The 13477-nt window shown below is 38.5% G+C and overlaps 1 protein-coding gene across 1 annotated transcript; it reads left to right on the forward strand.

Annotated features, from left to right (window-relative positions):
- Positions 1-7333: 7333 nt before the first annotated feature.
- Positions 7334-9697, forward strand: LOC150096916 (uncharacterized). Its single transcript, XM_090407908.1, has one exon. The coding sequence runs from the start codon at positions 7503-7505 to the stop codon at positions 9030-9032; it is 1530 nt and encodes a 509-aa protein (XP_090264034.1). The 5' UTR covers positions 7334-7502; the 3' UTR covers positions 9033-9697.
- Positions 9698-13477: the final 3780 nt, after the last annotated feature.

Below are 13477 nucleotides of genomic sequence, written 5' to 3' on the forward strand. Positions count from 1 at the left end.
AGCCCAACCACGTGGGTGACACTAAAGTCCTATCTAGATGGAGTGCCCTCCACCTAGATAGGACTTTTAATCCTTTCTGAGTGCCGTATACAATCCATTAAGCCTCCAACATGATGTCCTCACAGCACTTAAGCCTCCAACATGATGTCCTCACAGCACTTAAGCCTCCAACATGATGTCCTCACAGCACTTAAGCCTCTATACATGAAGTAAATGAAAATGAGGCTCGAAAAAAAAATTTAAAGCAGATTTATATAGAGGATAAGTCAGTTTTGAATCAGTTAGTGACCACAGTACAGACATTGACCTGCAGTCTGTTTTTAGAAATTTTAATCTTTTAACTGCTTTTCTTTGAGAAGTGCTAGACCATCTCTTCAGTTCTAGGTGATTTTCAACTAGCTTTTGAGTAAAGCAATCTTTGCCATGGGAAGTTTGAATTTTTTTCCTTTTGGAAACTCAAGTTTCTCTTAACTCTGTAACTCAAAAAATTGACCATAGAAGGATTTTTTTTAATATATATATATCAAAATCAGCAAATGCCTTTTATTCTCTTATAGGTAGGTATTAGATGAGGCCTTTTAACCCTATCTAGCTTTTGGAGACAGTGGGCAGGTCACTCTCCACCAGTAGCCAATCAGTCTTTGGCCAGCTATCACTATCACTAATTATAAACAGCAACCAATGAAGAGACTAGCAAACAAGTGCTGCCATCTCTTGGTACCTAATCCTAACAGGATTTGTTATTGTCTGAAATAGTGTGGGTTCTACAGTCGATTTTCTTGAGTTTACAGGAGAAATAACCTACTTACTTGTGTCAGATCAACTAACTGAGGAACCAATCAAAGAAAGACTTAGAGAAAGTTCCTCCAGTCAGCGACTAGACTTGAACTTAAGTCTATCTTTGGGTGGTCTAGCATGGTGGATGCAGATACCACTTTCATTGAGCTACACAGGCCTTACACACATGTGCGCACGCACACACACATATACATATATATTATTGGGAAAACTTCATGAGGAAGGCTGTTCAGAGAACAAAGATTAAATAAAAGAAGTGAAGAGAAGCAGGTTTCACATGTTTACAGTTATACTGAAAAGGGATATTGGACAGCTTCTACTCTTGTTTTAACAGGCCCTACAGAAAGTAGAGGAATGATGGTTGAAAGCACTCTGGAACAATGTCCATAAAAGTAATTGACTTTAGAAAAGACAGAGTTGAAACAATGCATCTGTGAGGTAGACAGCTTGAAAAGTTTTGTGCTGGCTCACCAGTCAGACAAATACCTCACTCATCAAATGTTAGCCTGGTGTGCTCTAGCAGTCATCTAATACATCATAGTCATGTTCTGCATTTGGTCAGTTTATGAGCATTTGTTAATGCAGTGGCTAATTTTAACCCTATATAACTTCCAGTTTATATATATATATATATATATATATATACAGGGTGTTCGGGATAAATTTGACATATTTATAATTAATTATATTTTCCCGTAAGTTACATGTATTAACACACACTTCTCTTCATTTAAAAGTTTGGACCCTTCTTCATTCATATACAAGATGTCAGAAAGGATGGATAGCTGGAACCCACCTGAATCATGGAAGAGAATAACTTGTATCATGATGATTCGTGCCTGCCATCAAAATAAGGATATTACGACTGCTGCCCAATGCTCCCTGAATACAGTAAAAACAATCAGGCATGAACTAGAGACTTGCAATGGTGACTACGAGGATGTAGCAAGAAGAAAGATCCCTAGCAGACGATCTGATTGCGTTCGTACAGCAGAATTCCTCGCAAATCTGCAGGAACAGGTGTTGAAGAACCCTGGCATTGGAATTCGGGCTTTGTTCGTGGAGTTGCTAACTGTAGTCAAGCCCTGGATAACAAGGGTAGCCAATGGTAGGCCGTATGTATGGCAGCAGGATTCGGCCCCTTGCCACACCTCTGGGAAAAGTCAAAAATGGTTGTCTGAAAATTTCTACGACTTCACCAGTCCAAATGTTTGGCCTCCAAACTCCCCAGACCTTAACCCCATGGATTATTTTGTATGGGGCGCAGTTGAAAAAGACACCAATCGCACTTCCAGTAATACAAAAGCCCAGTTAATGGATAAAATTAAAACAGTTTTTGCGGCCCTTCCCAGGGAGACTGTAGCATCAGCTTGTTCGAGGTTCCGAAGCAGAATTGAAGCTGTGATCGATGCTAATGGTGGTTATTTTGAGTAAATCTTGTTGATAGTATTGTAATTAACTCTGCTTGTAATGTTTTTTTGTCAATTCATTAAATTTAATAGATACAAAGAAGATTTTCTTTTTCCTTACGAAACTGTCAAATTTATCCCGAACACCCTGTATATATATATATATAATAGATAGATAGATCCCATATACAAGAGGTCAAATGACCTATAAGTACATCAGTGCCATGTCTTGAGTGGAGATGAGGAGTCAGAAGTTTATTGAACTTTTTTTTTTAAGAGTTACAGGCTGTAACAGTTTGGAATTACTTCTTGCAGCAGGCTATTCCAAAGGTTTGAAAGTTGATAGTAAAGTTGCATAGTAAAGAGGTGCTGTAAAGTTACTGCTCTTGTATTAACAGGTGGAACAGAAAATGGAGTTGAAGCAAATATGTTAACTACATGTGTGTTTATCATTCAGTGAAAAAAAAAAAAAAAATCATGCATTTTAAGTGATGCAAGATCATTTATTATTATTCCATTTATTAAAATGGGTATTAAATTAATCAATAATACCATTTTTCTGCTATGTTTTCAGTTCTAACACCTTGTAATATGTCTTAAATTGTTTTTACTGAAACAAGCAAACAATTTCTTCTCTGCCATTATAAGCAAACATCAAAAAATTCAGTATTGTAAAACTCTCAATAAAATAAAACCTTTCGGTTGACACATAACCACATTAGCACGTTTATGAATTCTGATCGTCTCCAAAACATTTTCATCTGACAGTGCTTCAGATAGGATCAGTGATCATATGACAGTGGCAATTTAGAAGCAATCAGAAAACATTTAGGATAGAATCAATATAATGAAATATTTTGGGACAATATATACTTCTTGTCTCAGTTTTACAAGTTTTAATATCCATTATCCTCCATAGCGCAATTGGAAGAATGACAGTACATTGCACGCATTGATTGGAAATAAACTGAGTTTAATTCGTCGTGATGAGAGGAATCTTTATATGGGCTTTTTCAATTGAGGGTGAGTTAGCTGATCTCATATGGAGGTAGCAGAGTTTTTTTCTCCAGGAAACTTGGGTTTTTCAACCTGCATACAGGCAAATCGGCCATGAGAACACATCCAATTGACAGACGATGTATACTAGTGTTGGTGGGCAGTATATCGTGCTGTCAATTATATGCCAAATATCGATGGTAGTAATTGGAGGATTAAGTATAAGGAGATATGTAGTGTAGTAGTGTGTTCTCCCATGATGAGTCCTTGGTACAATAATAATAATAATAATTATTATTATTATTGTACAGATTCTGCATATTCCATCACTGCTGGGTAAGAAATTAGCTAATTACTGTCTGCTGTATGTCTGTTTCCTTGTCACGATTAACGAGTTATCTCACAGTATGACCGAGCACTCTAAAGGGAAAAAATGCATGCGCATCCTATCTCTCAGTGGTTTTATTCCATTACTGCAAATCAGTGATAATCAACAAAACAGGTATTTGTAATGACTAGCATTTCCTAATAGATGCAGTAAGTAAGATAAGCATACAATAAGCTCTTTGCAACATGAAGCAAAATCACATTATGTAAATAAAACTGATGATTAAACTGAAATTCTTCTAATTTTTTCACTTGTCAACTAAAAATTCTTGTTCATCACGGACGAGCATTTTTCAGCCCCTGGAGATAGTGGTTGAAGTGAGTCTGTGAGAGAAAAGGATCATCAGCTGAATTTCTCTCTTCTAGGCAGCAACAAGAATTTTTAGGCAGGTTTTAGATGCACCACCCCAAACATGTGAACATTATTCTAAGGATGGGCAGATTTGTAATTCATAGAGTTAGTAGCTGGATGGGTGAAAAGTGGCACAATAGAGTATCTAGTTATTCTTTTCTGCTTTTCTCAGGCTCTAAAACACTAGATTTCTAGAGGCTGGAAGTAAACATCAGTCCAGTGAGAGAGATCTGATCCTGTTTGGAAATTTGTATATTACAGAGGATAAGAGTAGGCGAGTTGATATTTTTGTAGGAAGAAAGGCAAGACTGCATTTAGGTAATGTTGAAGTTGACAAGATTATCCTCATTGCAGTGAAAGATAGTATAGAGATTGGTGTTTATAACACTGATTACTGATGACCTTGAATCTTAAGATGTCTGAGCCCTGGATATAGTTTGTCAAATTAGTAATTCTGATGAAGTGTATACTGTTATCAGCAAAGTTATGAATAGAATTATTGGCAATTTAGAGTAGGTCATTTATGTATAGGTGAAAGAGCAGAGCCCTGAGGCTCTGCTCTTTGCTGGTAGAAAACTTTTCTACACTGGTAAAAAAGCTTGAAGAGAGGGAGCCACCCACTTTGATACAGAGAATGACAGAGATAAAGCTGGTTATCCACTTGGTGGCAAGTAGACTGAAGGATGGCAATTTACTGAGTAGACCTCAGTGCTAGTGTTTGATAGTGAGATCAGCCATGAATCTAGAGTACAAAATCCAAATCCATATTTGTGATCGTTGATTAACTGGTATGCCTCCAGGTGATAGGGTATGTTTATTATTTTGGAGAGAATTAAAGCAATGTTCAGCAGTTTCACAGCAGACTTTTATATCTCCATTTCTTGGAATAGACTGGGTATATGGTTGCTTCCATGCTTTAGGATAAGTGCCAGTTGAGTATGAAAGAATGTAGAGATGGCAGGCATTGGTTCTGCAAGAGATCATTGTAACCAAAATACTCTTTACTGGATAAGTAAGTTATCTTAGTATTCTTCTGTCCTTGAAAAAAAAAAAAAAAAAGATGTATATGGTTCCCTCTCTTTATGGTATAGTAGGAAGTGATTTGTCTTGCTCACCACTGCAAGAGTTAGAGAAGAGTGATGTCCTGAGGTCAGCTTTATTTTTAGGTGCTGTAATAATGGTGCCATCTGATTGAGAGAGAGGTGGTGAACAGAAGTTGCATCCATGACCTTTGCAGCAGATAAAAAGGCATGGTTCCATTTGGACAGGAGGTGAGTTTTTTTGGTATTTGCCCATAAAAAGTCATATTTGGATTTGTTGTCTCATTTGTATCACTCTGCTTCAGCCTGTCTCTTTTCATAGCCAGCATTCTAAAGTCATGATGTTACCTGCCAGTGTACTCTTGTGAGTCCTCATCTTTTGAGCTCTTGTTGACTATATCATATCATGGTAGTCCTTATGTTGTCTAAAGGAGACTGCAGGAACTACCATGTTCTTATCTCTGTTAGTCATTCATTTTCTTACAGGCAATTCATTGGTTAGTTACTCTTCACCAACTTTGCAGTTTATCCCTTGAACTTCAACTCTGTTGATCATCGTTCCAAGATCCTTATGTCTCCATCTCCTCCATTATATCCTACCAACAGAATAGGAGGCACATCAACCTTCCATTCAAATATTCCAGAATTTAAAACTTTACATTAAATTGTATCCACTCATCTCTTCGCCTTTCCACCCTATTCCAATTCTGAAATGCCACTTAGCACTATTTTTAATAATCCTCCACAGTTTTGAATTATAATATACTTTGTGAAAGATGAAATATTGAGTATATTGTTACAAGCTAATAGAGCGCATGTATGTATGTATACACATAATCTGTATCTCCACCTCAAAATGAGAACATCAGGGGCGAATTCTCCATGCTTGCTATACCTGCTGCACAAGCTCATTAATTGAGAAAGAAGTAATATTTATTTGTTAATAAATGCATGCATTTATAAGCATTCCATTTAGGTTTTTATTTTTGTAGACAGAAGACATCTTAAGCTTGCACAGCAATAATTAAGCTTTGCGTTGTGTATCGATAGCCGATGCTTGCTTGCCTAGTCAAAGCTACCTTGGCTTGCTCGATTGTGGCAGCTTCCAGGTCCTCACTGCAGCACTGTGATTTCATTTGCGTGCATAGCCATTTCCACTCCCTTCATCGTCTCACTCTGTTGCTTAAACACAGGTCATACATAGTCAAAGTAGCTCTAGCCAGTGAGCTTCAGCCAGCCTTTACAAGTGTCGTGTTGCTTGGGAAAATGAAGTTACAACCAACTTTTTATGACGATATTATTGACCAGTTCATAAAGAATAATTCTACCGTAGGGTAGAATTTGTATTCAAGTAGGTCAGCTAAATTGAAAAAGATAGAATATCATTTGTAAAATAAATGTTGTATTTGTATGATTAAATGTACATAAATTTCTAAATATATAGTTTTAAATGGTAATTCATTATTCCGCTAATCAGACTTCAATCACACCTCTCATTCCCTGAATGATAACAAGAGCAAGCATGAATTTCAAGACCAGCATTCGTCCCTGGAGAACATGTCTGAAATGGACCTTTTAATGTAATCTTCAAATAGGATGGGATGTATTTAGAATTGGTGACTCAGCATAATGCTTATACATGGTGCACAAGGTTGCTTTTTTGTTTTATACTTGATAATACATCATATCGTTTTCATCCATATTTTACCTTGTGAACAGTTGATTTCGCTATGGCTTGCTTTAGGTATCCAACAGAACGTAGGAAGGGTATGTCTGCATTTATTATGTCTATCTACAGTTTGGAAAGAGTTGCGACCATTATTTTATTTTATTTTATTTATTATTATTATTTTTTTTTTTAGTCTATAGGAAGCTGAACTTTATTACTAGTTAACCAGAGAGATGTCGATTTTTCATGTACAGGTAGCAAAACGGAATATAACAATATTATATTTTATTTATTATTTTTGTTACATATAATAGGGTAAAAAACTAATAAGAACAAACCTACTAAAATTAAAATAGTGGGTGGTTATTATTTAGAAACTGAAACAAAACTTCGTATGGCTCTTGTAAGCTTGTTCCGTTATGAACATGGTGTGTGGCAGAATTAAAAATAACGGACAAAATCGTAAGTGGGTGATTAATACGCTTATGCATAATTCCGGAATTAACAATGTACATAATACTAGAAATCAGAGAATAAGTGACACAGATCGAAGATGCAGAGGGTGTCGACATTTGCTAACACATGACTGTACAGCCTGCCATCTAGTGACAAGACGTATATTCGAAATAAGAGGTGAGAGAAAATGCTGAAGGACGTTTGTCGGTCATAGGTTAGTACGATGCTTGTTTGTTTGGGTTGAGAGCAGACGCTATTGTGTGCCAATTAAGGCTCTGCTAAAAACATTGTCGATATGTTTAACGCGGGCGGCCCTACAAATGCAAAAGTAATTTTCAGCGCGCCTGTCGCTGCTAAAGATAGTAATCTGTGACGTTTATACAGTGCATCTCGTGATGACGGGAAGCAATCGTTGGGATATCTCGTGTAGCCTGAACTTTGCTAGTTGTCGACTTCGAGCAGAGGCGCTCGCCCGTCAGCTTCACTCTTCGCTGTGGGCCACGCGTCGAGCCGAATACCAGAGCGAGCGTGACGAGTGTCTCTCTCCAAGTTTAGGGCAAATGTCTAAGCCCCCACTTGTTGCCAGGTCTGGAAACTATGGGACCGATAACTGTGCTTTCGTGAATGGTCACTGTTACACCATGTCTCTCTACGATGATCGAGAATCGGACGAATGCTCATCTCCGTCGACTCCAGAAGAAGACGAAGTAATCGTGAATCCTCCAGTTTCCATGCCGGTTATTAAACTAAAAAGTACTGTGAACGGTGACGTAATAGTACCGCACGCGCCAAATTCTTATGATTGCGACCCTCCCCGTGCAGAGGAGTTCCATTTAAGCAGCAGACTTGGCGATGGTAATGTCAACAGTGAGTCTAACATGGATAATCCGATACTTGACAAAGAAAGCGTTGCCTTGGCATCAGAAGTTTGTTCGAAACTGCGATTTTATCAATCGACCCAAATCAGTGGCAGATCGGGACCATCTCAGCCACAGTCCCCGGAAGAAAGTGGCCCAGACGTATTCCAGGATACCTTAAAATACGGGAGCGATGCTTTTCAGGTGAGTAACGACGTTTGCGATGTCAAACGCGAAATTCGGGATCCGCTCTCGAAGTGCTCGCTGTCTATTGAAAACATCAGCAGCTCCTTTTCGTCAGCCGAAGAGAAGCCAAGGGATCGCCTATCTTTCAAAATCGATAGTCCCGAAGAAGTGCCCCGTCTTGTGCGTAGTACATCGTTGAAGTCCGGTAAAACTCCTCCGGGAACACCCCATCAAAAGAAAATTGTCAAGTTTGCCGATGCCCTCGGACTCGACTTAGAAGCCGTGCGACACATCGTGACGGAAGACATACCAAACGTTCCGGCATCGGCGTTCTCGGATCTGAACGTGAACGGAGACGGCGGCACCGTCTGCGTACCTGGAATCACGAAGGAACCTGCCACGTTGGTGATATCCAATTCCTTTGTCGTCCCTTTCGCACCAAACGAACCGAAGTTTGCTCTTTTCCCACATTTCCCGCAACCCATTGCCGACCCGCAATTCATAAACAGAGTTCGTCGCCAAAAAATTAGCCTTGAAAACGTGGAGGTTTCCGGATTCAACGTGCGAGGTTTTGTGCGTGTTCTGAACATCAGCTACGAAAAGAAGGTGACCGTCAGGTACTCCACTTCGGAATGGGTCACGAGTGAAAACCGTGTCGCAGATTACGTTGTCGGATCGTGTGATGGGTTTTCGGACAAGTTCTGCTTCGAACTTCGTTTACCCCAGCTGAGCGACGGCCAACGACTCCTTTTTGCACTTCGCTACGAGGCAAATACACAGGAGTTCTGGGATAACAACGGCGGTCAGAACTATTCCTTGCGTTGCCAAGTGGACGCTTCTCGCACGGATGCCCCCGGACGTTGGCTGCATCACTTCATGTAAAGCTGTCAAGTTCCTAATATTGCTGCAGCTAAGGATTTTTATGCCGCGAGCTACTTCGTTTTTTTACATTCAACCCGTGTTATCGCAAAATAAAGCGCGATAAAGTAAGTACACTCGAGGACTAAACCTTTCTCCTCCCTCATCTTCCACAGAGCATTTGTTGTGCGCAGTTGTAGGCGAACTGGCGCTTTGTTTTTATCTTTTCACTTTAAGCTCAAAGAGCAAATGAAATAAAGTTAGCTCCCGAAGGTATTTAGTTTAGCATTACGATCCCATTTGGCAGCTCTGAAGGCCGAATTAGTGCTTTGACCACTATAACGAAGTCGTGCTATGCAGTGAGATGATGTCCTGTGGCTGTGCATTCGTGCTGCTCTGTTCCTCAGGCAAAGTTAGCTCCCAAAGGCATTTAGTTTAGCATTACGATCCCAATCGGCAGCTCTGAAGACCGAATTAGTGCTTTGACCACTATAACGAAGTCGTGCTATGCAGTGAAATGATGTCCTGTGACTGTGCATTCGTGCTGCTCTGTTCCTCAGGCTGAGGAGGCCTTTTTTTGTACCTTGCTAGTCACGAGTTTCAGAAATAAACAAAACTATATTTGTATATAGATAAAATTATATGTATATAAATGTAAAGCAAAATAAATATGTAGATTTAAAGAAAAATTTTGTAAACTTGTTGGTGTCTGCAATCCACAGAGCACGTTTAAAACCAAACGAGTGTTAGAAATTTTTACTTTCGTCTGATCTAAGAAACTGTCACTAAACAGATTAAACATTGTGGAGTAAGTTCCGTGTGTTATTTGCCTTTAAGGAATCCCAATCGAGTAAAACGAGACAGCTCACAGGTATTAAGCAAAGATGCTTGTGACTGCTAAAAGTCATAGCGGGTTTTTTTGTTGTTTTGTATATTTGAATTGTAATTTCGTGTTTCTAGATGCTTTAGATATTTCTCAGTGGTGCCAGTATTATTTTTTGTACGTAAAAGAGGGCACATAACAGAGGATATGATTGTGAATGGAGTCTAATCTTCAGGTTGGCAAGGATGTCCACGATGTAAATCACCTGGGTGGTGGCCAGCCATTTAAGACTTTTGTTAGGAAAGAATGTATGCGAAACTACAAGGCCAATGATTATGAAAAATCTGAGACAGCTTGGAGTAGCATGGAATCAGGATTTGAGTGGAAAGGAGATAAATACTGCTTGAGCTATTTAACAGCTTCAGTGCATGTATACCGACGGTCAAAACATTGAATAAAAGTGTCAGATGGGAGAATTTGAAGGGATTAAGCATGAAATTTGGAAGGAAGGAATGTGAAGATCACCCAAGATCAATAATGGTAATAATCAGTTGCACAAAGAGTATACCAAGAAGGTTACTCAGTTGATGAGGACGAACAGAAATTAGCAAATAGCATCAAGGAAAAAAATCCTAGAGTTCTTGAGGATGAACTGTTGGCGATCAAGTGAGGATCATATGAGGAATTAAGTAATCAATGTCAATAAGGTAATAGAATTTGATGACATGTCTTAAGGGAATGTTCTAGGAAGTTAACGGCAGGCTTGGACTATTGCAGGTCTTACAACTGCCTAAGTTCTAAAGCAGTTATAAGAGGGGTAAAGCGTTCCACTTCACAAAGGTGGTAATAATGCTAAGGATAAATTATAGGCTAATCTGTAGCTAAAGTATGGAAAACTAGAATGCAAAATGTGGTTGATAACAGCAGTATTCTCTGTGATAAACGCATTGGGTTTGTTGAAGGGAGATCATGTTTTACCAACTTATGTTCTACAATAAGGTGACAAATGAATTGGATTTCAGTTATCTGCAAGTTGTGTATGGGGTATGCTATCCCAAAGAGGAAAGTTACTATTGGTGTTCTACAGGGGCCGTTCTTGTTTATCTTGTATATTAAAGATATTGAGATGAGTTTAACTGGAAATATACATTTGCAAATAATACAAAATTGGGGAGAACATCTGCTTGACTTCTTATTGTTCCCAATTTTGTATTATTTTGACCTTAGTGGAGGACTTGAATAGTTGTGTTAATGGACAAGGGAGTGGAACTGTCAGTGCATTGCTATAAAGTGCAAGGTTGTAAAATTTGGTATGCAAAGTATACACTTAATTGGAAAATTCCGAAGGAGGTAGATCAGATGAGAGATCCCAGAGTAGTTGTGGACAGAAACCTGAAGTTCAAAGGTCACGTTGCACAAGTTTTGAAGTCATCACATTGGATCATGGCAATTATATGGAGGATACTGACATGCAGAAATAAGCAGGTCATAGTTCCATTGTGTAAGACTTTGATCCGATCTCGTATGAATTATTATGCACAGATTTAGTTGTCTGGGTTTCATAGGGATGAAGATATATTAGAACATATCTAGAGAACATTGACTAATGTGGTATCTGGTCTTTAGAATGTGGGGTATGGAGACTAATTGAGGGAATGTAATTTTCAGATTGTAGTGAATAGGAAAATTAAAGAGGATATGTTTGGAAGAAATTTTTCACAGAATGAGAGTCCGGTGTAAAAATAAGTCTGGAAACTGTATGATGAAGCCTTGAGCAAGGGAGTAAACTCATTGCCTGAGATCGTGGTGAATGCACGCTCCGAGTGTGTTTAAACCATAATTTGATGTGCGATAGTGAGTACCTTAGTGAATCTTTTGGCTTCATGGAAGTTTGATACTAATAATAATTTTAATTCGTTGTTAATAATAACACATCAAGGATTGTACGCTGTATTCGTACAAGACTTTTTTTTTAGCTTTCCTTTAGTATCGTTTAAATTTTTTAGTCTTCCTTTTCTCTCTCACACACACACACACACCTTCCATTATGAAAAATCTGTTACAAAAATAATTTGTTGTAAGAAATGTTTGCTGTGAACAAAACTCAGGCAAGGTTGTAAACCTACAGGATATAGTACCATAGTTGTGCTTTAATCTTAAATTTTAAGATTTGTTTAATGATTTAGATCCCCTGTCACCTTTGTAACTTGTACCAATTTATTGAAAAACTTCTTGATCGCCAACGGTAACTCTAGCCTTGATGAGTTTTTCTCTGTCTACTTCTTGTCATTTTGAGTTACTGGAAGCACCAAAACGGCACACTTCGCATTTCGTTTTGTTAATAAAACTTTGAATGCTTTGCCAACTTTCTTTCTCTTCTCTTCCTGTCTTGAGTGAAGCACTGACTTGCTGCTGTTTATAACTATTCTTGCAGCGTCTGCTTCTCTTTATATTTCAAATTCGAATGCCACGTGTAGGATGTTCTATTTCGTATGCGATCGTTCAAATAAGCCTTTTGCGAATTTAAGGAGATTCGTTAAAAAAGAGGGGGAAAAAAAAGCTCCTTTGCTTAGGAAGAATGAACTAAAATATTTTCAGCTGATCGATTAGGAGCCAAATAAGGGTGAATGATAATTCCATGTTCCCTTTCGCAGAATGGCTTGAATTTGTGCAATTCAATGCGATTTGTTGATTTCTGTCGAGAATAACATCGTGGAATTATTATTAGCTGTCGTATAAGACAGCTAATAATAATCCCACAGACAGTACACTCACAATCAAAGCCTTAAGTAAGTCCACCTTCACACCAAACAAACCTGTGCAGTATAATCTTTGTGAATCATAAGTTGCGTAAACAACAGAAATAGGTTGAAGCATTATTGATGAGCTACTTTAGTAAGGAGTACCTTAAGTAATTTCTTCTGAAACTTTTTCTTTTTCATTTCATGCTTATCACCATTTTCTGTCCTCCTTTCTCCCTGCCTCTCCACGAACATTGTGCTCCTCGCCAGCTTAATCAAAACCTCCAGCTTAGAACTCATCGCCCAATGGTAAGCTTATTTTATTTAAATTAGTGATCACTCAGGCATTCTAAGACCATCAGCTTTGTCATTCCCGAAGAATTTGCTGAGAATACATCGATCCACTGAAAGGGATCCTTAGTACAGCGAAAACCATATATAGTTTCATTGTTAACAATACATAGGGATACGTTTAAATTTCCAGATTAATTATTATTATTATTTTTTTTAATGTCTAACTTGCATTTTGTAGGATGTCTTATCTAGTTGTTATCAACCAAAAATCGATTCAGTACCATTGAAAAATGACTCCTGTTCCTTGCACTCCTACTAAACTTCGCAGCTGGGATGACTAGGACATGTGCGATTCATTGCTCCGTATCGCGAATCTCCAACGCTCAACCAGGTCACGAATTTTTTACAGCAGTGTGCACTGCGCTGTTGATTGCCATAGTTGTTTGGTTTATTTGCAGCGTCCCTCTGTAGAAGCTGAGACTGTGCAGCTTTTGAAGTAGTGTTCTGCTATTAACCTGAGCCAGTGAACCAGTTCTTTGCACTTCTGGTGAATCAGTTCCTAATGAAACTGCACGATTCGTTCCACTCTTAGGTGATACGGAAAGATTTTT

This window comes from Typopeltis vanoorti, chromosome 18 (assembly GCF_054136105.1).
Source record: "Typopeltis vanoorti isolate ZY-2024b chromosome 18, IOZ_Tvanoo_1.0, whole genome shotgun sequence".
Lineage (NCBI taxonomy): Eukaryota > Metazoa > Arthropoda > Arachnida > Uropygi > Thelyphonidae > Typopeltis > Typopeltis vanoorti.

Excerpts from the sequence above, each read along its gene's own strand:
- LOC150096916 (XM_090407908.1), top strand. The coding sequence starts at position 7,503 with ATGACGGGAAGCAATCGTTGGGATATCTCGTGTAGCCTGAACTTTGCT.